Source organism: Prunus avium, chromosome 6 (assembly GCF_965620075.1).
Source record: "Prunus avium chromosome 6, drPruAviu1.hap1.1, whole genome shotgun sequence".
Classification (NCBI taxonomy): domain Eukaryota; kingdom Viridiplantae; phylum Streptophyta; class Magnoliopsida; order Rosales; family Rosaceae; genus Prunus; species Prunus avium.
In genome coordinates this window covers 29,235,741-29,262,307 of record NC_142289.1, presented here as the reverse complement: position 1 = coordinate 29,262,307, position 26,567 = coordinate 29,235,741, and the positions used below count along the sequence as shown (strand labels likewise).

Here is a 26,567-nt window from a genome sequence, read left to right as displayed (position 1 = left end):
ATTTTCAAGGGGCTTCTTTGGGACTATTTCATCCAAAATCCACTTTTCTGGTAGGGTTATATCACTCCACTTTATCATTTTTGGGACTGCCACGTTTGATTTTTCAAGGTTGGTTTGGAACAAGGTAGTTTCACCTTTGCTGTCTAAATCTTTAGCTTTGGGACAAACAGTGTTCATAACCTTATATGAAACCCTATAAATGATCGCTAGATTTTGGGATCCTGGGTCCATATCATAACCCTGAGTTTGAATATTTAATGTTAAAGCTTTTAGGACATTTACGTCGGAAAGTGCAACAGAAAAGTTTGGGAAACAGTTAAAGTATATCGGACCTTCCCCTAAGGTTGACTCAACTATTCCTAACAAGGAATCCGTGAACTTTCTATGTCTTCCATCTCTTACACAAAGCAAGATTGAACTGGGCAATCCTGTTCTGGTAAGTGGTTTCACCGCTACCTGCACCAATCCTATGTGCAAATAGTTATAATTTCTCTCCAGATGCTGGTCGATTTGACTCTGGGTGAATAGCTGAAAACTATCTTTTTTATCAATGACAGATATCGTTTTTTCAACAGTTTTTATTGCGTAATCAGATCTGAACTTGAAAGATCCTTTATAGTATATATCAGTGATGGGTACTCTGGGTATATCCCAGTTGCACAACTCCTTTTCTACGTCCCGCATGATTATTTCTTGAGAGTTTTTAACTCGTAGGGTTCTATGGCCAGGACTGTTACTAGAGCTTGCTTCTCCAGAAGAACGGATAGACAACATTCTCCTAAGGCTTGCCATTTTAAAATTCTGGATTTTATGCTTTCCTTCTGTTCTCCTCCTAATTCAAGGTTGCTAGTCCCTGCCTAGGTCTCTCAACGCCTTAGCTTAACGGGCAACGGCTAATGAGCCTATCTGACAGCTAGACAACTCGATGACTAGTGAGTAAAGGAAACTTGACAGAAAAACCAGAAGATTAAACCAACAACTTAGTTTGAACCTTAAACTTAACCACTTTTCTGGTAGGATTATATCACTCCACTTTATCATTTTTGGGACTGCCACGTTTGATTTTTCAAGGTTGGTTTGGAACAAGGTAGTTTCACCTTTGCTGTATATATACAGAAATTCTCTTATGCGGACATCCGAACGTTATTATCGTGCGGACGCAGTGTATTTTGTACTACCCCTCTTTGTTTTCTTGCCTGTTTACAATAGGATCCGCACGATAATAACATGCGGACATCCGGATAAGAGAATAACTGTATATATATATATATATATATATATATATATATATATATATATATATATATATATATATATGTATTTGATGGACACCCTCAAATAAACTTATTTGATGGACACCCTTATAGGGCCCACTCCAAATTGTATTTCACTAATTCAAACTGTCTATTTTGTAGATACTCATTCAAAGATCATCTTTATAAAAAATCACTTGAATCCGATATCATTTGACCACTCAATTGAATTATTGAAATTTTAGTACTTTCTTGAAGCATCATGTTCATTGATTTTGTAGGATACAATTGGATGTCGAAACGGTTTTCAATTTGTCTAATTTTTTGCAAAGATGATCTATGAATGTAGACCTAAAAATAGATGGTTTGGATCGTTGAAAAAAAATTTGCGATAACACTACGTCATCGTCCGACCACCATTGGTTGCTTCACTTGTCATAAAATGTTGACGATCAACCGACCAATGTAACCAACCAAAGACTCGACCCAAATTGATGTTGTACGCCGTAGATATTGCGTGAGAAGTGGGGTGTGCCAACAACCACAAAATGAAAACTTTTGAGCCAGATTCCGACCATTTTGGGCCACCAATGCTAGCATAACTTGTTGGGTTTCTCTTCCCCATGCTCCAAGAAACAAAACGCAAGTTTGGACACCTCCACTAGTGGACCACTGTGGAACATAAATTGAGAGTGGAAAGATTCCAGCCTCTGCCATTTTCGATCAATTTTTCGGACAATCTCGACGAAAATTTATGTAGGCCTACATATGAAAATTGCTCCTCTCACTGTTGTCTTTAATTTAGCATGGGTGGCAATCGACGATTTTAGGTTTTGTTGTGGCTGAAATTTGCTCAAGCTACCCACCGACGGTGACAACACGTGGTGGCTCATGTGGGCACCGGAGGTGACCTATTTTTATGTGAAACCCCGTATTTTTTTAATAAATAAATTTATATATATACATATACATATATATTATATTTAAGGAAATTAAATATTTTGTTACATATTTAGTTTATAACTTATATATATATATATATTGTCTTGTATACTAATAAACGTTTATATCTTATTTTATTAAATATATTATTCTATTATGATAAATATCTTATTCTACATATATATATATATGGATATGTATTTAATAGTCCTTGTAGTTTTGTCAATTCATAAACCTTATTAATTGTCCTTGTACGTGTCAACTCCTTTTTGTAGCCTTGTAATCACCAACGTGTCTTCCTAGCAACATATTCTTATCTATTGTTAACTTGGGGTGCAAGGCCATTTACTTGGAGATTAAGTTCTTACACGCCGCCTTCACTACAATATAAATAGGAAGCTTGCAAGTTTTACTATTGCTTCCAATGTTAACAAACATGCAACGTGAAAAAGAGAGAGAATGTGAGAGAGAGAGAGAGAGAGAGAGAGAGAGAGAGGTGATGAATTTCTTGCGGGAGATATAGAACGTAGCTTGTATTTTCTTAACTTGGAGCAATGCCTTGGAATCGAGGTAGGGATTTCTTGGGGGCCTTTTACAAAGATTGATTTAATTAAATTTCGTGAGCATTATATTATGCATGATATTATTATTATTGATATTGGATGTTGAAGTGTTGTTAATGATCTATATTATTTTATTAATATTGACATGATCATATGTTATCGGTGATGGCTGGAATTCTTGGGTTGATGGAAAAGAGGGTAATGGAAATAGTCTTTTGTGTAGTTGAGTCTAACTCTTGGCAGGTACCAGGTCTCAGGGATCCCACAGTGCACATGGTTTTTATTGGGTGATTCGGGACTAGCGAAAGGGAGTTAGACAAGATGACTAACAAAAGGGGAAATTATGGGATGATTGAAATGGGTGTTAGTTCATATAAATGGGCATTCGGGACCAAGTGGTATAAGCATGGTATGGGACGTGCAGGTCTGCTTGTCCAGTTATATGAATTAACGGGATTAGATGAAGAGCATTCATTCATGCATTATTCTTAATTATATGATATTTGGCTGTGTGATTGCATGTCACTTAATTTAGTTATATCAATCTGCTGTGGTAAGGTCTCATGTCCCTACTGAGCGGTGGTTGCTCATCCCTCACTCTGTTTAATTTTTCAGATGAATTAGTGAGCAAGACAAGGACTAAACCAGTTGAGGATGATTAGATGAGAGTAATAGAGCTTTATTTATTAATTGTAAAGTTGTAAGATTTTGGAAACTATTTTTATAACAGAAGTTTATTTTAAACCCTTCTTTGTATTTCTTTTTATTTTTATTTTACTCACGCACCGGGTGCGGGGTTTCCACCTACCCCCGGGTCCGGGGCGTGACATTTTACCCTAGTGTGACGTCCTAGTTGTCCCGAGCATTATTGTTTGCATGGATTCGATCATTTGCCCGATGATCCGAGATTTCGCTTATTATGGACTGTATGATAAGAGATGATCGAACCGTTGGATCATCTCCAAATTTTAGTATGCAATTCTTGATGTTGCTAGAAGTGTGTAGAAACTTACAAAACAAAAATCTGAGGTTCACATGTCTCAAATTGTCTCGACACGAATCGATCATCGTCCGGTTGTGCTATCTAAGAAGATCAGATCGTTGGATTGAGGCTAAATTGTTAGGTTGTGGTTGGATGACTATCCTTGACCTGTTGGAAATCACGAACTAGAAATTCGGTTTTGATTAATTTAGCATCAGACTTTTTGTGAGTGTACTTTTGTTTTGAAATAAGTACAACAATCTTTTAAATTGTAAACCCTTTGCATATCGATGGTTTTGAATGAAACTCAATTTAATTATCGTCTCTAGCTTATGATGTTACCAACATTGTTTTAATATGTTTTTCCTTGATATTTTGTGGTTACATTGATAGAATTGAGATTTTTCAAACAATTTCATTGTCATTTTGATTTCTCGATTAGACTATGACTTTATATTGAGATTGAGAAAGTGGTTTTTAAAAGACCTTATGAATACCCTCTCCTAGTTAACAATACAATGAGATACAGTTAGGTATTTGAGACCCATCAAGATCAAGGCACGCATATATGCTTTGAGTGGATGAATAAAATATAAGAACGAATTTTTTGATGAGATTTTAATTTTTTAGGTCTTAAAATAAATCCGATAGTTTTCCAACTATATTGATGCTTATTGGATAAGAATTGACAAGTTAAGCTCAATTAATTATTCAAATACGAACTAATAAATCAAGCAATCTGACTATAAAAGGATTTGGGCTAAGGCAATACAATCGAAATCAAATATTGGGTTGGGCTCGGGGCCGGTCTGGTTGCACCCATCCAATTTGCATCCCTATACTAGAATTAGTAAAAACATGAACAAAAAGCCAAGCACAAATAAACAGACCATCGTGAAGCTCATGAAGCTAAGGAATGAAAAGCCAGACCAGAGACATGCAAAGCTCATGCCTCTTGAGTCTTAACGCACATTCTATGCAGCATGAAAATAACATCCACACAGCCTATTTATATATAAAACCATGCATCTGTCTCTATTGCCTTCTCTTCAGTCATTTCGTTGCTTTCATCTCTGCACTGTCTCTCTCTCTCTCTCTCAAAACAAAAAAGAAAAAAGAAGAAGAAAAAAATGTCCGGGAAGGAACTTGGACAAGAGCTCAAGGAACTCGTCAGCTCCTTGCAAGACCAAGTCCTTCTCTAATCTTTTTACTTTGGGAGTTTTTGTTTTTGTTTTCTTTTTCTTTATTCAGTTTATTGCTTTGCTTTCTCTTCTCTAATTCTTGTTTTTGAAGTTTTATTTATTCATCTTAATTTAATTTAATTTAATTTATTGTTTAATAGCTGATTTTATTGTGTAATTATATAATTTCTCTTTCTTCTCTCTCTTTTTTGTTTGTTTACTATTTAATGTCAATATTTTATATTTTAATAATATATAACAAAAAGATGATCAAGTTAAATTAATATTGCAGCTAATTAACTACTATATATACGTACGTTTCCTGGCAGGGAATTTTGGACGAGCTATTTGATCAAATGAAAGCAGTTCAGAATGAACAAAATCCTTGCTTTGTTGCGAATTTGATCACCACATTCCTTGGTGATGCTGAAAATATTATAGCACAACTCAGCACATATCTGTAATTTTCTTCACTGTTTTAATTTACTATTCTGTTTTTATATATACATTATTTATATTATATATATATGTATTGATTTTGGAAAATTCAATTTTAGGAGTGCTCAGGATCCTGATGAAGTCAACTATCCCCAGGTGGCAACACTTGCCCTCACGCTCAAGGGAAGTAGCTCAAGGTATAATAAATTGAATGCCACATTTTATTTTAATTTTAAATGTTAAACCTTTTTATTTTAGGTTTTGTTGCTAAATGAAAATTCAAAGCAATTTTGCACAAAAAAGGCATGAACAAAATTGTAAATTTAACAGAATGTAGTCGGATCCGAAATAGCTCAAGATAATAGTGACAACTGTATTTACATTGAGTTGAGTTCAACTAAATGTTTTTTTTTTCCTTCTTGTTAACCGTATTTTAACTAAATGAAAAAGTAACACGTGTAAGGATGTGAAGAATTGTTACACATCGAAAAATTTTAAAAACATGCAAGGATTTACAAAGAGTTGAATTACTCCTCCCTCTTCCCCATAAAAAAAGAAGTAACAAATTAATTTTTTCACGCCTACTATATACATAAAGACTAACCATGGTTTTAAGTTTTGGTGGATTTGGACTAAAATTAATTCTTTTGTCACACTAAAGAATTTAATTACATTGATCCTCTTTGCTAAATTTGGACTTACAGTGTCGGTGGTTGCCGGATGGCGTTAGCCTGTAGCCAGCTCCGAGATGCAAGCGATGTAAATGACCATGAAGAGTAAGAATTGGAGACTATTATAGCCAAATTATATTTCTTAATATTCACTCAAGACTTTTATAAAAAGAACCCTTATTTGATCATGGATAAAGACCTCTCTTATGGAAACTGTTTTTGACGCGCAAATCTTATGCTTGTAGGTGCATTATTGTTCTTGACCTTGTTAACCAAGAGTTTCTCGTCTTGCGGGAGAATCTGAATCACATTGTTCAGGTAACGGTAATTCTTAGCTTTAACATGCATTTTTGACTTCATATTTTCCTCTTGTTTTGTTCTAATAGTCTTTGTTTTTTCCCCAACAAAAATCTGGAAACATAATGGAGTGCAGATGGAACGCGCAATCCATGAAAATGAGGTCAAAAGGCGCAATATGTAGAGAGAGCTGGTTTGTTCACTTTGTCAGGAGACCTTCTCCAGAAGCTCATTGGTTTCTTTATTATGTTGTTGGCTATGGAATAATAGTTCATATAAACTTTTATTATTATAAAAGTTCATATAAAAGTTCACTATCTATTATTACAGACACATATAATTATGGAAAAATTACCGAGGTAACATGTGAAAATAAACTATTTTGAACGAACTCTTGGAAGAATCTTTTCACAAAAAATATGAACACAAATTTTAATTGATATATACTTTGAATTCGTAGATGCCAAGAGGTTAGTATTGAATTTTTTTTTTCTTATCAAGAACACAAACATTCATTAAACAATCCAAAACCAATTAATTACAATTGACAGAACCTGTGTGCTAAAGAGTGGCGTCATTAAAACCTTGCCTTATAAAAACCCCCTGAAGGAGGAAAATCCTGTCAATGAATTACAATATGATTGAATTGCATTCACACTCCCCTGTCTCAATAAAGATATACCACAATAAGTTATAATATATGAGTTTTCGACTAAAATGGTCTTTCATCTTGTATCCGAGGTTTATCTTAGTTCTCCAACTAAATTATTCACTCAAGTCATCCTATGAAATCCGAGGTGTATCTTAGTTCTCCAACTAAATTATTCACTCAAGTCATCCTCTAAATCGCTATTTCGGCACAAATTGGTCTCATTGTAATATTTACCGTCAGTTTGCGCAGACTGACGGTAAATGCATATCCACCACCTTGATCTGCCCCTCCAATTTCCCCCTCACCAACCTCCTAAGCGCTAGCCCAGCCGAGCACCCACCCAATCTCATCCCGCCAAGCACCCAATTTTGTATATGAACCCACCAATCCAAATTTGATCCCTATAACACAGATAGACCAAGAGAAACAGAAACACAGAAACAGAGAGAGAGAGAGAGAGAGAGAGAGAGAGAGAGAGAGAGAGAGAGAGAGAGAGAGAGAGAGAGAGAGAGAGAGAGAGAGAAATAATAATTAAAATATAATTACTAATTAAAGTAATTTAAAAAGGCTAAGATATTACCTAATTACATATCATAAATTAAAGAAGTTGGCCAAAAAATAAAAGTAAAGAAACCAAAGTTTGCTCTTAAACTAAGGAACCTTTAATCTAAGGAACAATAAAGAGCAAAGTTCATACTCTTAAACTTATAGCAACGATTTTGACCACAAAACATCTAGAAACGAAGAAGATCCTTTGTTTGTGGTGGTGTTGTTAGATTTGGATCGCTAGACTCCAATATAAATAGTTGCGGTGAACGCTCTCTGATATCAACTTGAACGCGTCTTTCTTGATTCCCAGGATTGTTGGCCCTTTTTGCCTCCTCTTCTTGAGCTTTGGTTGGCAAGAAAGTGTAGTAGTTAGTGGTCTTCATGTTATCAGCCATGAGAATTGAATGGTTTTTCTTTTTGTCTTTTAGAGTGGATGAAGAAATTTGATAGATGAAAATTAGGGTTTTGGTTCGGGTTTTATAATGATGCATGGAAGCAGTGTAATAGGAAAGTTGGATGATGGTTTACATGTAGGGAGTGTAAATGGAAATTTTATTTATTATGAAATAATAATGAAATCTTGGCACACGCATACTGCATATTAATAATAAAAATAAGGGCTTCTTAGATCTAGGTCCACAACGATTAGCTATCATTGGGTTTAGTCCTCGCGGTTTTAGTTTTAGATGCAGGTCCTTTTACATTTATTACTTTTTTGTTGTGTCAATTTTACCCTTTGAGGTAAATAAGGAAAACACATTGAAAATCTAAATTTAATACATTATTTCCTTGTAATTGAATTCCATAATTTAAATTTTGAATTCTTTCCTTCATAATATTCCTAATATATGGACAAAATACAATTTAATCAATACAAAGTAAAGACCCACAAATTATACCAATACAAGCACCCACATTAAATTATATACCTGACATACAAGTAAATAGTGTTATTATTAGTAACGAAAAATACTTAGTGATAAATCATGTTACCTATAAGTTAGGAACATAAATTAGAAAACTACCTATAAGTCAGATAAAAAAATAGAAAACTACCTATATCTCCGGTACATAAAAAAGATAAATGGTAAATCGTATGTTACCTATAACTTAGATTCATAAACAAAAAGGCAAAAAAGTGTGGTACCTATATCTCATGTATGTCAAAACACAAGTCAATTAATAACTTTTTTTTTGTTAAAGGAATATGTTACCTATAATTTAGATATATATATGAAGAAAAATATATCAAAAATGTATTACGTACCTATGTCTCCGGTATACTATACATAAAAGAACAACTAAAAAGGAAAAAATAACTGAACCTGATTAAAAGTTGAGCATATATTCAACAGAAAATAATAATAATAAGATTACCTCATTAAGAGTTGTTGGATGAGGAAAGAAATATAATATTGGCTAATTATCTCATTAAGGTAAGTAATCGAAGATAATGGGCAAGGGTAAATTGGATAAGGAAAGAAATATAATATTGGCTAATTATCTCATTAAGGTAAGTAATCTAAGATAATGGGCAATATTGGAACAAAAAATGATTTTAAATATATAAAATAAAAAGATTACATCAGACAATATTCAAAAAGGAATGTAATCCTATGTGGCACAAAAGTCAAAGGACTTGTATCAAAGTCACCAAATCCGAGGATTAAACCCAACTTCTAGATGAGAATTTGGATCTATATCAACTTTTCTATAAAAATAAAAAGGAAATGTATAAAATAATGAAACTTTTTCTTTACTCTCACGTTTCCCTAATTTTATTGTTCTAAACCGAATTATTTACCCGAAAAGAGCTTCTGCTTGATTTCCTAGTTGCCGATCTATATACAAAACTTAGCTTTATTTTGTCATACAAATTGGCTTTGAATACACATAAATGATACTGTCATATACAAAACTTAGTTTTTTATTTTCGTGTCATACCCAAAAACAAGTTTTGTTTTTCGCAAACAACAAATATATATGCATTTGCAAGAATACTGAAATCAACAAATCTTTAAACAGTGAAATAATCTTTAAAATATAAAAAGTTAAAATGATAATAAAGTCAGAAAAGCCGAAAGGAACGAAGAGTTGTCCTTCACCAATTAGTTTTTTATAGATATTATAGGAGATTGAAAAGGGGCCGGCACCGGTGCCACAACAAACCTTTGTTGCGGCGCCGCCCATGCATGGCATACAATTTGTAAGTAATGAAGATTGAAGCTTCTAGAAGATTCCAGAATCTACAGCCCAGCATTTTAACTAATTTCTTGGTTAACCTCTCTGTTAAGTTGTTCAGTAGCATAGAGGTCGATAAAGTCACTAACTAAACTTTTAAAGGAGCCAAGCAAAAATAGAAAGACTATCGTGTAGTTCATCGTGAGGTTATGAAAAACCAGACACATGGAAAACTCATGCTACTGAACACTCATGCCCTATTTTTAATAGATTAATTAATGCACTTCCTAACCTAATTTTAGACTTAATTAAAACGATGTAATATATAGGATGAATTATCTAAATGAGACATCATGCTTACCGGGTTTAAATTTAGCGAAGTTTTCGAGCTCAAAGATTACCCAAATGATAATTTATACCTACATATTAATTAAAGCATGAATAAAGGAGCCAAGCAAATATAGAAAGACTGTCATGAAGCTCATGATGAAGTTATGAAACCAGAGACATGCAAAGCTCAGGCTACTTCACACGGCATACTGCTAGCAACATATGCATGCTATGTCTCATGAAAAACAACATATATAGAGGCTATAAAACCATGCATATATACAGAGGTTTTGTTTATTAATTGATCTCTCTATTGCCTTCTCTTTTCTCATTTCACTTCAATTTCATCTCTCTCTCTCTCTCTCTCTCTCTCTCTCTCTCTCTCTCTCTCAACGAAGAAAATGGCTGCAAAAGGGAAGGATCTTAGCCAACAGCTCGAGGAACTCATCAGCTCCTTGCAAGAACAAGTCAGTTCACCCCCATTATATTGCTTTGCTTATAAATATATCTTGCTTTTCTTTTAAGTTTTTACATTTTTAGTATGGTAAGCTTTATGAAATATGGTATATGTTTCCTGGCAGGGCATTTTGACCGACTACTTTGACGACATAAAAGAGTTACAAGATGAAATCAACCCTCGCTTCGTTGACGAAATTATCACCATCTTCCTTCGTGTAGCTGAAGATTACAGAGCCGAACTCACAAGAAATCTGTAATTAATTTCCTTCACTATTTCCATGAACTAATTGGAGTTTTACATATATAGGAGTGTGCCTGATGTCAACTATCCTGAGGTGAATAAACTCGCAATCAGGTTTAAAAGTAGTAGCACCAGGTAATTGCCAATTATTTTCTTTTTTTTGGTCATAATTGTCAATTGGATAATTTTTTAGAATATGCTCCCTAATTACTATACATTAATATATTACTTAAAGGAGAATTATGATTTTGATGCATTTGTGATGTATGCAGTAACAAAGGGCGGAACCACCCTTAGACTATGATGGGCTCCAGCCCATTCGAAATAATTAGATAAATAGGAATTTAGTGTTACTTTTAAGAAATTCAGCATATTTAGTGAAAACTAACGCACTACATTCCACAAAAAATTAGTCTACTCCACCCTAGTAGCTCCTTAAATGTAAAAAGACAAATTTATGATATCTCACCCGTATGAAAGTTCTTGGTTCCGCCCTTGCAAGAATAATATGTGAAGGAACCATTTCAGCTCAAAATAAAAGAATAAAGGACATCATTGCTAAGAATTTCTTAATATTTACTGGTCTCCTCTGGATTTTTGTATTGTATATTATGAGCTCAAATGGAGGCTTCTTAATTTGTTGCACATCCTGGTCTTCTTAATTTCTTAATTTACTGCATTTTGAAATTACAGTAATGCATGTGGCCTGGTTTCCCTTGCCTGTCAAGAGCTCGTTGATGCAAGTGAAGCAAATAACAAAGAAGGGTAAGATTTTATTTGTTCTCTCATGATCGCCAAATAATCTACTAACAAAATTTATGAATAATACATATATGTATGGTTTTGTGCTTGTAGGTGCCTTGTAGCTCTAGAAAATGTCAACCATGAATATCTTGTCGCCAAAGAGAATTTGAATCGCATTGTTGGGGTAACATTTGTTTTGAATCCTTAATCTTTTCTCAGTTTTAATTTGCATGTTGCAGGTTGTAATTTGCATGTTGCATGTTCTAATATTCAGAATTTTCTTGTCTACAGATGGAACGTGAAATTTATGACATGAGGCTGTGCCGAAAGCAACCTGAGTAGAGAGAGTTCTTATTATATAAGAGTCATCGACTCCAGAAAATCGTGATGTTTTCTTCATGTTGGCCATGTAATAAGTTTATTACTTCTATGTTATAGACTTATTTATAACTTGTTTTTAGGACAAGGTTTTGGTATTTGGAACTTTTGAATAAGTTCACTATAAAGTGAACATTATGTGTTTAAGACTTGATTTTCTATCCATTTTATAAGTGGACCTTGTTCTTAGTGCCTAACTAATTATTGTGTACAAGTTCTAATCTCCACTATTATTGTCACATATTAATCTTTCTTTACTAATATTGTTAACTATAAAGTGAACGTGAAATTATTCACTCAAGTCATCCTCTAAATCGCTATTTCGGCACAAATTGGTCTCATTGTAATATTTACCGTCAGTTTGCGCAGACTGACGGTAAATGCATATCCACCACCTTGATCTGCCCCTCCAATTTCCCCCTCACCAACCTCCTAAGCGCTAGCCCAGCCGAGCACCCACCCAATTTCATCCCGCCAAGCACCCAATTTTGTATATGAACCCACCAATCCAAATTTGATGCCTATAACACAGATAGACCAAGAGAAACAGAAACACAGAAACATAGGAGAAATTTTTAAATGTTCCAGGTACACCACGTGTCTGGTGTACCATCCAATAAACATAGAACATGTGGAATTATTATCCAACTTACTGCATTTCTTCTTATGACATGTGGCGGACTGCATTGGACATATTCCATATGTCTTCCGTCTATTGGATGGTACACCAACCACGTGGTGTACCGGGAACACTCAAAAATTACTCGAAACATAGAGAGAGAGAGAGAGAGAGAGAGAGAGAGAGAGAGAGAGAGAGAGAGAGAGAGAGAGAGAGAATAATAATTAAAATATAATTACTAATTAAAGTAATTTAAAAAGGCTAAGATATTACCTAATTACATATCATAAATTAAAGAAGTTGGCCAAAAAATAAAAGTAAAGAAACCAAAGTTTGCTCTTAAACTAAGGAACCTTTAATCTAAGGAACAATAAAGAGCAAAGTTCATACTCTTAAACTTATAGCAACGATTTTGACCACAAAACATCTAGAAACGAAGAAGATCCTTTGTTTGTGGTGGTGTTGTTAGATTTGGATCGCTAGACTCCAATATAAATGGTTGCGGTGAACGCTCTCTGATTTCAACTTGAACGCGTCTTTCTTGATTCCCAGGATTGTTGGCCCTTTTTGCCTCCTCTTCTTGAGCTTTGGTTGGCAAGAAAGTGTAGTAGTTAGTGGTCTTCATGTTATCAGCCATGAGAATTGAATGGTTTTTCTTTTTGTCTTTTAGAGTGGATGAAGAAATTTGATAGATGAAAATTAGGGTTTTGGTTCGGGTTTTATAATGATGCATGGAAGCAGTGTAATAGGAAAGTTGGATGATGGTTTACATGTAGGGAGTGTAAATGGAAATTTTATTTATTATGAAATAATAATGAAATCTTGGCACACGCATACTGCATATTAATAATAAAAATAAAAAGGAAATGTATAAAATAATGAAACTTTTTCTTTACTCTCACGTTTCCCTAATTTTATTGTTCTAAACCGAATTATTTACCCGAAAAGAGCTTCTGCTTGATTTCCTAGTTGCCGGTCTATATACAAAACTTAGCTTTATTTTGTCATACAAATTGGCTTTGAATACATAAAAATGATACTGTCATATACGAAACTTAGTTTTTTATTTTCGTGTCATACCCAAAAAGAAGTTTTGTTTTTCGCAAACAACAAATATATGCATTTGCAAGAATACTGAAATCAACAAATCTTTAAACAGTGAAATAATCTTTAAAATATAAAAAGTTAGAAAAGCCGAAAGGAACAAAGAGTGTTGTCCCTCACCATAGATATTACAGGAGATTGGAAAGGAGCCAGCGCCATCACCACAGCGAACCTTTGCTATGGCGCCGTGCATGGCATACAAATTACAATTTGTAAGTAATGAAGATTGAAGCTTCTAGAAGATTCCAGAATCTACAGCCCAGCATTTTAACTAATTTCTTGGTTAACCTCTCTGTTAAGTTGTTAAGTAGCATAAAGGTCGATAAAGTCACTAACTAAACTTTTAAAGGAGCCAAGCAAAAATAGAAAGACTATCGTGAAGTTCATCATGAAGTTATGAAAAACCAGACACATGGAAAACTCATGCTACTGAACACTGCATGCATAGCAACATATACATGCTATATATGTCTCATGAAAAACAACATTCATAAGGCTATAAAACCATTCTCTCTCTCTCTCTCTCTCTCTCTCTCTCTCTCTCTCTCTCTCTCTCTCTCTCTCTTGCCTTCCCCGTTTTCCATTTCACTTTAATTTCATCTCTCTCTCTTTGAACGAAGAAAATGGCTGGGAATGGGAGGAACTTGTCAGCTCCTTGCAAGACCAAGTCAGTTAATCCTATTAATATTTATTCAGTTTATTGCCTTGCTTATTTTTAGCTTGCTTTCTCTTTTCATTGATTTTACCAAGTTTTCTGGCAGGGCATTTTGAACGACTACTTTGACAAACTGAAAGGGTTACAAACGATCCTTGCTTTGTCCATGAATGTATCACCATCTTCCTTCGTGAAGCTCAAGATTACAGAGCAGAACTCACAACAAATCTGTAATTAATTTCCTTCACTATTCCCATGAACTAATAATTGGAGTTTTACATATTATATATTTATACTAATTTTGGACAATTCAATTAATTTTAATTAGGAGTGAGTCTGATGTCAACTATATCCTAAGGTGCATCATGCATGATGTTGCTGTCAAGCTCAAAGCCGGATGGTCCTTGTTTGTCAAGAGCTCCGAGATGCAAGTGAAGCAAAGAACAAACAAGGGTAACACTTTTTTTGTTTTCTCTCATGATTGCCAAATAACAATAAAATAACAAATCAATTCTTTTTGTTTTCAACAACATATTATCAATTTGAAGGAAACTATTGTGCTTGTAGGTGCCTTGTGGGTCTAGACAATGTCAACCGTGAATATCTTGTCACTCGAGAGAATTTGAATCGCATTGTGGATGCCAATTGGAAACTTTATGTTAGAAAGTATGAAATTACCCATAAAAAGGGAGAAGGAAGGATTAGGTTGAATAATAATAAAATATTATTCCCATCAGTTACTTCACTAAATATGAAAACTGTTCAACACATTCTTTAACAAAGATTTACCAACGATGTGTTTGGATGTGGAAGTAAGGAATTTAAAATGATGTAAATTAATGTTCTAGAATTTACAAAGTTTTTTGTTTGGTTAATGGATTTAACTAGAATTCACTATTTTAGAACTATATTTCTCTTGGAATTTTAGAAATGACAACTATTTAGATAGAATTTAAAGTTGGTATTTATGACCTCCAAATTCCATATTTTTTCCATGTACAATTTCTAAATTTCTTTATTTTTTTTATCCAAACACAGGAATTGGTGTATGTCAATTTAGAAATTTTAACTTTTGTCCAAATCCTAAGTTTATTTCACCATCCAAATGCACCGATTGTATCCATAGAAAGAGTATAATGTAATCATGGACCCAAACGGTTTGTTCATACTTGGCAAGGGCAATGAGCACTAGTCCTCCAATAGCTAGTTAAGTGCCTAAGAGCATCCACAATGGGCTCCCTAAACCACCTCTCTCTCTCTCTCTCTCTCTCTCTCTCTCTCTCTCAAACTTCGCTTCTCTGACGCTCTCTCGCTCTCCCCCTTCGAGCGAACCGAAGACCCCCACATAGTTTTATTGAATATTAATTGAATTGATTATTACTGAAAAAACTCAAATCGTGAAATCGAAATATACTATATGTAAGTTTCTGTCTTCTGTTGCTGGTGTAGTTTCGCTGGAAGTTTGATACACTACAAGAAAAACAGGTATTAGTGGCCACCGACTTGGTCACAGAAACTACCCTTTTTGGTCACTGAATGCAATCAGTGTCCAAATATTGGTGGTCACTGGGTGGTCACTAGAAGCTCGTCACAAATTCTATTTAGTGGCCAATGTCAACTATTGGTCACTACAACACAAAGAATTAGTGGCTATCACTGTCTGGTCACTAATAAAAACACTATTAGGGACCACAAATTTGGTCACTAAAGGGCTTACAATTTGGTCACCAAAACATGCATTTTGGTCACTGAAACTGGGTCACGTGCCCACATTAGTGACCTACTTGCTTGGTCACTAATGTTTTTAAAAAAATTGGTAACTAATTAGGTTTACCTCTCCATGTTCTTTATTTACTGTATTACAATATGAAATCACAATTAATTTCTTTTAAACAATGCTGTAGATAAAATTTATAGCATCAAATAATTCATTGCATTCAAAAGCAATCCATATATCTAACATTCTTCCAACAAATTCACAAGATGTCTCAAAAACAAAATGCTACATGTTTAAGTTCAACCTAAATGTCAAGTGATTCCCAAAAACAAATAACATAAGATCCATCACTAGTAGATTGTTTTCTGCCCTTTATCCATCAGACCTGCATCAAACAAAGAATAATGTCAGTTCTTACTTGGGATGCACTAAACCGGGAATTAACTAAATGCAAGAATAATTAAACTCAAGAGCTAGCTAGCGCATCTCTAATTAATTAGTTGCTTAAAGTTTATCTGTCACTTGTCTGAAGTAACTGGAAATTAGGAACTCATTGATGATAAAGTCAAGGATAACTGGAAATTAGGAAATTAGTATGTTGTGCAGTTTGCAAAAATTGTATTGTAGTAAGATGAGAGTTATATTGATGATGACGTCGAGGATAACTGCTATAGCAATCTTTTTACTAGTGCACTGATCAAAGTAACAAAATTAGATAAGACATTAGCTTTTACTACACTAGGCCCCATCCACATCCACATTCAAATCTACCTTGAAAAAATTATCTGGGAATATTGAGACAGCGACTCAATGCTGTCAACTTGTATTTGGATGCTGGTCAAGATATGTTTCCAACTGCCCTGTCGCTGCCAAGATAAGACCTAGAATTGCAATGTCACAGATGTCAAATGAAGTACAGAGACTTAATGACTTGATAGAGCATCACTGAATGTAAATGAGAATTGTAAAGAGACAAACCGTAATGTACTTCGAAACAAGCATGGCCCAAGTTCTATATCAAACACTAGAGATACAGCAGAGAAACATGGTAATTCAAAGATGCATGTTGCAGCATATACATGTCTCCCAGTAATAACAGGAAATGTGAGTATATGACATCTAAAGCTCACTTGTTTGTACTAGTACCTAAAAAGAGAGTTGAGGGCTTCCCAGGCCGTGATTTAAATTGTGGATGAAATTGCACTCTTACATAGAATGGATGGCTTGGAAGCTCTAAAATCTGCAGAACAGAAAAGTAACACAAATCATGTAAAAAGTCAAATATTCAAATTCAATCCTTTTCAGTAAATGGTAAGAAAGGATTGTGTGCAACTATAACCAAGTAAATTCTGACAAATGCTCACTACAAGTGAGCATAAGACCAGCAGAAAACCCACCTCCATTCGTCTTCCACTGTCATCCTCCCTACAAATTTTAGGCCCGCTTCTTCAAGAATTCCAATAACATCTGGGTTCACCTGCATCATGACGGAATCAGACCATGTCCACCACATAAAGGCACTTGTGAAAGATCATGTTTCACCTGAACTAAATTACAACCAAGCTTATATCTATGCCAATGTCGTTCATCCACACACTCCAAGTTATGGTACCTAGAAATTGATAGCAATACAGATTACGAATGTTAAAAGTGGATGCTAATAGTAGAAAACTAAGAAGTTTCAAAGTGGTGGTCTTCTGGGATTAGTTCTGATATAAGCAGTCACAGATACAACATAGAGTTGAAATGTCAGGAAAGACTTCCTGCAAAATAATAAACTAGCCAACAAAGTTGAAGAGTTTTACAGTATAAAATTTAGTCATTAAAAAATAAAAAATATGTCTTAATCAATTTACTGACCATGAAGTATTATTGGTCATTAAATTCACTGTATTTGTGACCATTATTAATGTGGTCACAAGGAAATTGGTCACTACTGACCTTTTTTCTTGTAGTGATATATATATTCTGCCACTAAAGGTGCCTTAATTTCCTTACACAGTTATATAATATAGCGTTTTGGACTTAGAAAAAAAAAACCAAGAAACTTTGTGTTCTACAATTAAAGACTTGTGCTTAAATGTTAAGCTTTTCTGTCTAGTGGTTCAGGAGCAATGAATCAATTAGCCAAAAACTTGGCATGTGAGTGGACAAAAGATAACATATGGTCTAATAGTGTTGCACCTTGGCTCATCACAACTCCCCTTGGTGAACATGTTAGTTGATCATATCCACATCATGTACTTGTACGACTAGGCCTAAAAGTACTAGCTATTGTCTCATTTAGTTGCAGAGTGTTTGGAGCTTCCTATAAAATCTGTAAAGAAACACTATTTCTTGCTTTACGTAGAATTCTTTTGACATCTTACCATTAAATTTTTGTTGCTTGTACCTTCTTTCAGAAGCACAGAGCCTCAAATGCCTGTTGGTCAATACGTTGAGTCCTTTCGGTAATCACAATATCTTCTAGAACTAGCAGAAAATTTATTTTTTCTGTCTTTGTATCCCATTGAAAATTTTGATATTTTATTCTATAATTCTTGTTTTGTTGTAGATAAGTATTTGATATTTTAGGCTTTAACATTTGGGAAGGGGATGTAATTAGGAAGTAGGCCATTGTAATTAGGAGGTAATTGGGAGTTGCATAAGTAATAAGTTAATTGTTCTTTTCTTTTCCCTTGGATTTGTAGGAATTGTTGTTGAACTTGTATTGATAAACTTTAAACACTTGTGGTTTTAGAAGTTGATACTGAAATTTTGGAATAAGTTAGCTGTTAATAATGTGTTGTTGCAAATTTTCTATATTTTTTAATATGCAACTGCTTAACAGTTAAATCACCTTGTTTGATTTTTCTCAACACTTAGGTGAAACCTTAAGAGGGATGAACTATGGCTGCTTCTTGGAAATGATAGGTGCACTTTGTTGGTTAGATAAGATTTGCAAATGCATATATGTAAACTTTAGTTATCAAACTTCAATTTCCTATGTATATTGTCAAAAGCATATATCTACTGCAACGTGCATTGCATATTGTCGTAAAACATTTAACAACGTGCATCGCATGTTGTCAAAAGCATATATCTACTACAACGTGCATTGCGTGTTGTCGTAAAGCATTTAACAACACCTGCCGTATGTTGTCGAAAGTCAAAACCTTTCAAATTTCAATGAAATAGGCTTCTACAACACGCTCTGCGCATTGTTGAAACCCTTTAACAACGCACATTGCATGTTGTTAAAAGGCTTTTTGCATGAAATGTATTTGAATAATATTATCATTATTTAATAATGGAATATGTATTTATTATTTGGTATGATTCACCAAAACTTACCAAGCAAGGACGAAATCGACGATTCTTCAATTCAATGCAATCAAATTTTGTTCAGGGAGTCGGTTTCACATTCCAACTTGAACTCCGTTTGCCATAATATATCAAGATAATTATTTACTTGATTAGGAAAATATTTTCTTTTATTATTTATCTTTCCAAAATAGATTAGGGTTTTGACGCTATAAAACTAAAACTATATGCAAAACAGATTGTTAGTTTAATTCCCAAGGCATGACATCTACACATGAAAATAATTTGAGAATAATTTGTTGTCAAAGATCCGCGGATAACTCCTATTCTTGTTGGGAAATCTTATATTCCTTTGGTAAATAGGTTTGTTTTTCCTATTGTTCTAGGGAAAGTCGTATGTCTTTATAAAATAGTCCTTTGTGGGTGAAAGAAAATCTTAACTTTGAGGGTGTGTGAAGTGAGAAACCCTAACTAGCCACAGAGTACATAGCCTCACTACACTCGCCCTGCCGCCCTCTCTCTCTTCTCTCTGTTTCTTCACTTCTTCTCCCTATAAGCTTCCGGCTCGCACCAGGTAAACCTCTTGTCTTCGTTTAATTGTTGATCTCTTCTTCCTATAATTTTCGATTTGTTTTGTATATCTGAATTTCTGATTCATGTTTTACACAGAGTGAAGGTTCGGCTTGGGGTTTGGTTTTAGAGGTTTCCTCTCTCTTTTTCTCTCCCGCTGACCCAGGTGATGAGCCTTTGTTTGTCGGTGTGTTTTAATAATAATTTAATTAGTGTGCTTTGATTTGGTTATTTCTGGCCTTGTTTGACTGTTTTAATTTGTAATTTCCTTTCTTCGCTTAATTTCTCTCCCGCAAATTTGTTTTTTCTTTTTCTTACCAGTATGGATGGGGAAGGATCTGCTTCAGGAAGTGGTAGTGCGCTACCGACTTCTGATTTGAATGTTCAATACACATCCCTTTATTCCAGGGGGAACATCCCATATTGGGGAACATTCCATATTGTGGGACATCCCATATTTTAATGCATAGATTTAGGGGATATGTTAGGAATATGTGAGCCATCACTCACGTGCTTGACTTGACTTATGTGCACAACACTTTTGTATAAATATTGGTTATTGTGAATACAACATCATTAAAGTTTTCATCTCCATTCTTCTTCATGGTATCAGAGCTTCACCTGGAGCAATAATATTTCTTTTCTTCATCTTCCAATACCTTCCTCTTCTTCTTCTCCAATATTCAATCTATTAATCCTCTTTTCATATGGCGTCCACTTCTTCTACTCTTTCTTTTCCCATCACAAACATATCAAATCATATTTCTGTAAAACTAGATTCAGAGAATTATCTCCTGTGGCGTGACCAGTTTATGCCTCTGCTCCTTTGCAATGATCTACTTGGCTATGTAGATGGCTCCACACTTGCACCACCACAATCAGTGACAGACAAAACTACACAAAAGGAAGAAATCAATCCGGACTACAAGATTTGGATGAAAACCGATCAGTTTCTCTTAAGTTGTATAAAGGCAACTCTTTCCCCTGGAACTAGTGCTCATGTTCTTGGTTTACACACTTCGAAGCTAGTCTGGGATTCTCTTCAAACTCTTTTCCAACAACAATCTCAAGCCCGTATTGATTATCTTCGTGACCGTCTTCAAAGTATTAAGAAAGGTACATATTCTGCAGAAGAATACATTGCTGAAATTAAGGGGATTGCTGATAAACTTGCTGCTATTAATCATTCTGTCTCTGATTCTGAGCTTGTAACCCGCACTCTTAATGGGCTGCAACATGAACCAAATTATTTACCGTTTGTTTATGCAATTGAAAACCGGGAGAAACCACCATCTTTTGATGATTTGCGGGCACGCCTGCTTGTGCACGAGCAGAGAGTTAATGCACTACTTTCACATCAATCCTCTACAATTGCTTCTGCTGGTTCTCAAACAAATGAAGTTGCTCTTTCTACTCGCAACAACAACTCTAACAACAACTCTGCACAGAGGTTTGACAACGGCAGCGGTAGTCAATACCGTCGTGGTGGTTTTGGAAATCGTGGAAATGGTTATCGCGGTGGACGTGGCAATCATAATGGCGGATATAGCACTGGTCGTGGCAATGGACGTAATTATAGTCGTGGCTTTGATCGAGCATTTGATCGTGGTTTTCGCAATCGTCGCCTGATTTGTCAACTTTGTCACAATGAGGGACATGCTGCTGATACTTGCAGTTCTTATTCTCGCCGTGAAAATCAAAATAATTATGGCCACCAAGCATCTCTTTCTTCAAACTTTGCTGGTATGCACTTAGGTCCATACACCTCTAATGACTCATTCACTGAGAATGTATCTCCTCATTGGCTGGCAGATTCAGGAGCAACTAGTCATATGACACATATTCCAGGGGTGATTCAAAACCCAATGGCTCATGCAGGCAACAATCAAGTTTATGTGGGTAACGGAAATTCTCTTCCTATTAAACATACGGGTGATGGTATTCTTCCAACTCCATCTCATTCATTATTATTGAAAAATATTTTGCATGTTCCTGGCATCAAAGAGAATCTATTGTCTGTTGCAAAATTTACTCGTGATAATAATTGTGTTTTCTTGTTATTCCCATGGGGTTATGTGATCAAGGACCTGCGTACTCGGAAGACACTCATGGAAGGTCCAGTTAAAGGAAATCTGTATCCCATTCCTATAGGTCATGGTGAGCAATCTGGTTTTCCCAATCAAGTTTCCAGAAATAAAGAGGTAGCTGCGGTTTGCTCTAATACAGATTCCAGAACTCTGTGGCACAGACGCTTGGGGCATCCTTCATCTCCTGTCATGTCTAAACTTCCAATAGATAAGGATTTTTCAAAGTCTGCTTGGCCCTCAGTTTGTGAAGCCTGTCAGATTGGCAAAAGCCGACGATTACCATTTGCTTTATCTACTAGAACAAGCTCTGTTATTTTTTATCTCATTCACTGTGACATTTGGGGACCTTCACCCCAATCTAGTGTTTCCGGCTTTCGTTATTATATAATTTTTATTGATGATTTCAGTCGTTACACATGGTTATATCCTATGAAAGCTAAGTCAGACAGTTTCAGTTGCTTCCAACATTTTAAGTTAATGAGTCAGAATTTGTTCAACGCTAAAATTCGCTTTTTCCAATGTGATGGGGCTAAGGAACTTGTTCAAGGGGTTTTTAAGAATTATTTGGATGATTGTGGAATTTCTCAACGAATTTCATGTCCTCATACACCTCAACAAAATGGAGTGGCTGAACGGAAACACAGGCACATTCAAGAAATGGGACTCACTTTAATGTATCAGGCTCATTTACCTCGTCGTTTCTGGTTGGAGGCATTTTCCACGGCTGTCTACCTTATCAACCGTTTATCTACTCCAGTGCTTAACCATTGTTCTCCTTATGAGATTTTATTTGGTCATGCTCCTGATTATTCACATCTCAAGACTCTTGGTTGCAGCTGTTATCCATTTCTTGGACCATATCGAAAGGACAAACTTGATCCTAAGTCTAGGAAATGTGTTTTTCTTGGTTACAGCAGCGTTCATAAAGGCTATAAGTGCCTTGATCCTCATACAAATCGTATGTTTGTCTCCCGCCATGTTGTATTTGATGAGACTACTTTTCCTTTTCAAAAAATTGCCAATGACAGCAGCTCAACAACTCTTAAGGAGCCTTCTTCGGTTCTGACATTTCCTTTATTACAACCAATCCTTCATTCATCTTCTAATTCAGAGTTGCCTCACATTACCTCAGGAACTGATCCAGTTTCAGCCACTTCTAGTCTTGATGGTACTGATACCCAAGATGTCTCCGCCTCGACTACCCTTATAGGGCAAGAGTTTGTTGCTCCAAATTCTCCAATTGTTCCGTCTGCTCCCCCTTCTTCTAATACTACTGTCTCTCATCCTCCTCCACCACCAGTACCTCATCATTCTATGGTCACTCGTTCACAGGTTGGTACACGACGCCCTTCTAGTAAATATTCTCTTGACTATGCACTTACAGCTCACCTCCAATCCTCCTTACGTGAGCCCACAACCTATCGACAAGCATCCTCGGATTCCAAATGGGTTCATGCAATGCAGGAAGAATATGATGCCCTCCGTCAAAATAATACTTGGACTTTAGTTCCTCAACATCCTTCAATGAATATTGTTGGCAGTCGATGGGTTTACAAAATCAAGGAAAAATCAGATGGTTCTGTTGAGCGTTTTAAAGCTCGCCTTGTCGCTCAGGGGTATACTCAACAAGAAGGTATTGATTTTGATGAAACATTTAGCCCCGTCGTTAAAGCTACTACGTTTCGCACTATTATCTCTATTGCGGTTTCTATGAAATGGAGTATTCGCCAACTTGATGTTAAAAATGCTTTCCTTCATGGTGTTCTTTCTAAGGAAGTCTATATGGCACAGCCTCCTGGATTTGTTCATCCTACTTATCCGCATCATGTGTGTAAATTACACAAGGCCATTTATGGGCTTCGACAAGCTCCAAGAGCATGGTTTCATCGCTTTAGCTCTACAATTATGGACGCTGGTTTCATTTGTAGCAAAGCAGATCCTTCTATGTTTGTCCTTAAATGCTCCCATGGCACCGTGCTTCTTCTCGTCTATGTTGATGATATTATTCTCACTGGCTCATCCGATTCTTTGTTGAGATCTGTGATTCGCTATTTGTCCTCTCGCTTTGCTATGAAGGATTTGGGGCCCTTACATTATTTTCTTGGCATAGAAGCAAAAAGAACTTTCTCTTCGCTTCAGCTTACTCAAACCAAATACGCTCTCTCTCTCCTATCAAAAATGAAGATGCTTGATTGTAAACCATGTTCCACTCCTGTCCCCAGTGGTCGAAAGTTGTCCATTCATGATGGTACTCTTTTGGAGGATCCTGCTCAATATCGTCAACTTGTTGGAGCATTACAATATCTCACTTTCACTCGTCCCGATATTACATATGCTGTCCAACAAGTATGCCAGTTTATGCATTGTCCTCGCGATCTTCATCTACAGGCAGCTAAACGCATACTTCGTTACTTGAAAGGCACTCTCGGGTTTGGTTTACAATTTTCTGTTACACCTTCTTTATCTCTCACTGGATTTGTTGATGCTGATTGGGCTGGTTGTCCTGATACACGACGCTCCACTATGGGTTATTGTGTATTTTTAGGCAACAATCTCATTTCTTGGTCTGCTAAGAAGCAAGCTAGTGTCTCACAGTCAAGTACTGAGGCCGAATATAAGGCTTTATCTACAGCTACCTCAGAACTGGTTTGGCTTTCTTATTTATTCCGCGACATTGGATTGCCCTTGTCTTTCATTCAGTTATATTCAGATAATATGGGTGCCACTCAACTTGCTGCCAATCCTGTTTTTCATGCAAGAACAAAACATATTGAGGTCTCTTATCACTTCATTCGCGATTTAGTTTTCAAAGGTTTCTTGACAATCCGTTTTGTCCGTTCCTCCAATCAGCTTGCAGATATCTTTACCAAAGGGCTCTCCACTCCTCTTTTCTCATCCTTTCGGACCAAGCTCATGTGGACTTCATCCCCATCAGCTTGAGGGGGCATATTAGAGACAAAGCAATACACATCCCTTTATTCCAGGGGGAACATCCCATATTGGGGAACATTCCATATTGTGGGACATCCCATATTTTAATGCATAGATTTAGGGGATATGTTAGGAATATGTGAGCCATCACTCACGTGCTTGACTTGACTTATGTGCACAACACTTTTGTATAAATATTGGTTATTGTGAATACAACATCATTAAAGTTTTCATCTCCATTCTTCTTCAGTTCTACTTGGGAGGCGTACGCTGAATAAGCACTTAGAGACAGAGAATCCCTTTGATAATAATAAAATCACGCCCTTTTATCAGGGAATTTTTAGGTCAGTTTATTTTATTTTATTTATCAGAAAGGCATGCGTATATATTATTAACTGTGTGTGTGGGTGTTTTTTTTATACTCCAGAACTCTCATTGAGGCTATTTCTATAATCGAGTCAAGCGGGATCACTCGTGGTTACCTTCAGGCCGATCAAATCATGGTTGGTGGTGGCCCGTTTACGAGGGCTTGGCTGTTAAATAGACCAGAGGAGGACAATCCGACCGCGCCTACCTACAGAGAGCAGTTTGATTCCCTAGTACGGATGATCCTTGGTGAACGAGACTCCTCAAACTTGGAGTTGGATCATTTTCTCCACATCACAGCTTCTGCTGCTTCTGGACGACAGAGTTTGTAAGCAAGCTATTTAATAACTTTTTTGTTATATTTTATTTAAATCTGTTCATATAGAGCGTGCACTAAGTAAAGTAGGCCAAAGCACACACAAAGACAGATGAAATAAATAAACCCGGAAAAAATTATACGTAATTCACCTTAATGCATGAATTTCAATATAAAAGCCCAAATATAGGTTGAGGCATGCACATGCACATGCTTTCTTTGTTGGCGAGTCCTATTCTATTTGGGTTTTATTTATTTTTCCTTTTGTGTACATATTATGTAATTAGGATTCCACTTATTTCCTAATTAAACCCTACTAGGGTTTGTAACCTGTATTATAAATACCTCCTTTCGAAGAATGAAATAGATCTGAAAATATTCCACCATATTGTTTGACTTGGTATCAGAGCCGACTTTCTGGTGACCTGTGTGTGTTGTGCCCACCCGTGTTCTACTCTGTGCCCTAATTTCTTTTTAGGGTTCTTGTGCCGTGTTCTACTCTGTGCCATAATTTCTTTTTAGGGTTCTTGTGCCCGTGCCTGTGCTGTGTTTATCGTATCTGCTTTGTGTTGTGTTTATTTCCGCTGCTATCTATCATGGGTGATGATTCCATAGTTGTGACTGGTACTAGTGCATCTACACCGAAGGAGGCACGTCCCTCGCGTGATTACTCTACCCCGATTACATCTGACAAATTGGATGGCTCCAATTATGCCTCTTGGTCTCGTGGTGCGCGTATTACGATTACTAGTCGTCGTATGGAAAGTTGGATCAATGGGAAGAAGCCTGCTCCGTCTCAAGACTCCGCTGACTATACCGAATGGGAAGAAGATAATTGTCTGGTGCAGTCATGGCTTCTAAATTCCATGACTAAACCAGTTCGTGCCTTGTTCGAACATGGTGATACTGCTTTTGATATATGGGAGGCTGCTCGGAAGACCTATACTGTGACTCAGAATAGTTCTCGTTTGTTTCAACTCCAACGGCAATCCATACTTATAGGTCAGAATGGTGAATCTGTGAAAGTGTTCTATGAAA

General features: G+C 35.9%; 2 protein-coding genes and 1 long non-coding RNA gene across 3 annotated transcripts; all 3 read left to right on the top strand.

Moving 5' to 3' along the window:
* The first annotated feature begins 4,796 nt into the window (after positions 1-4,796).
* Positions 4,797-6,646, top strand: LOC110773283 (histidine-containing phosphotransfer protein 5-like). Its single transcript, XM_088254188.1, has 6 exons — positions 4,797-4,930; positions 5,251-5,381; positions 5,479-5,556; positions 6,064-6,135; positions 6,276-6,348; positions 6,464-6,646. Exons 1-6 carry the CDS (start codon positions 4,871-4,873, stop codon positions 6,509-6,511), a joined length of 462 nt encoding a protein of 153 aa, XP_088110314.1. The 5' UTR covers positions 4,797-4,870; the 3' UTR covers positions 6,512-6,646.
* A 3,712-nt stretch (positions 6,647-10,358) lies between these two features.
* LOC110745126 (histidine-containing phosphotransfer protein 1-like) lies at positions 10,359-11,036 on the top strand. Its single transcript, XM_088254681.1, has 4 exons — positions 10,359-10,506; positions 10,621-10,751; positions 10,806-10,874; positions 11,012-11,036. Exons 1-4 carry the CDS (start codon positions 10,441-10,443, stop codon positions 11,034-11,036), a joined length of 291 nt encoding a protein of 96 aa, XP_088110807.1. The 5' UTR covers positions 10,359-10,440.
* An 8,739-nt stretch (positions 11,037-19,775) lies between these two features.
* On the top strand, positions 19,776-20,215 carry LOC148293995 (uncharacterized). Its single transcript, XR_015836779.1, has 3 exons — positions 19,776-19,833; positions 19,929-19,995; positions 20,151-20,215. It is a non-coding gene; the product is annotated as an uncharacterized LOC148293995 (long non-coding RNA).
* Positions 20,216-26,567: the final 6,352 nt, after the last annotated feature.

Coding starts and splice junctions, on each gene's coding strand:
- LOC110773283 (XM_088254188.1), top strand. CDS start 4,871: ATGTCCGGGAAGGAACTTGGACAAGAGCTCAAGGAACTCGTCAGCTCC. Junction 4,931..5,250: donor TCAGCTCCTTGCAAGACCAA/GTCCTTCTCTAA, acceptor GTTTCCTGGCAG/GGAATTTTGGACGAGCTATT. Junction 5,382..5,478: donor GCACAACTCAGCACATATCT/GTAATTTTCTTC, acceptor ATTCAATTTTAG/GAGTGCTCAGGATCCTGATG.
- LOC110745126 (XM_088254681.1), top strand. CDS start 10,441: ATGGCTGCAAAAGGGAAGGATCTTAGCCAACAGCTCGAGGAACTCATC. Junction 10,752..10,805: donor GCCGAACTCACAAGAAATCT/GTAATTAATTTC, acceptor TTACATATATAG/GAGTGTGCCTGATGTCAACT. Junction 10,875..11,011: donor TTTAAAAGTAGTAGCACCAG/GTAATTGCCAAT, acceptor TGATGTATGCAG/TAACAAAGGGCGGAACCACC.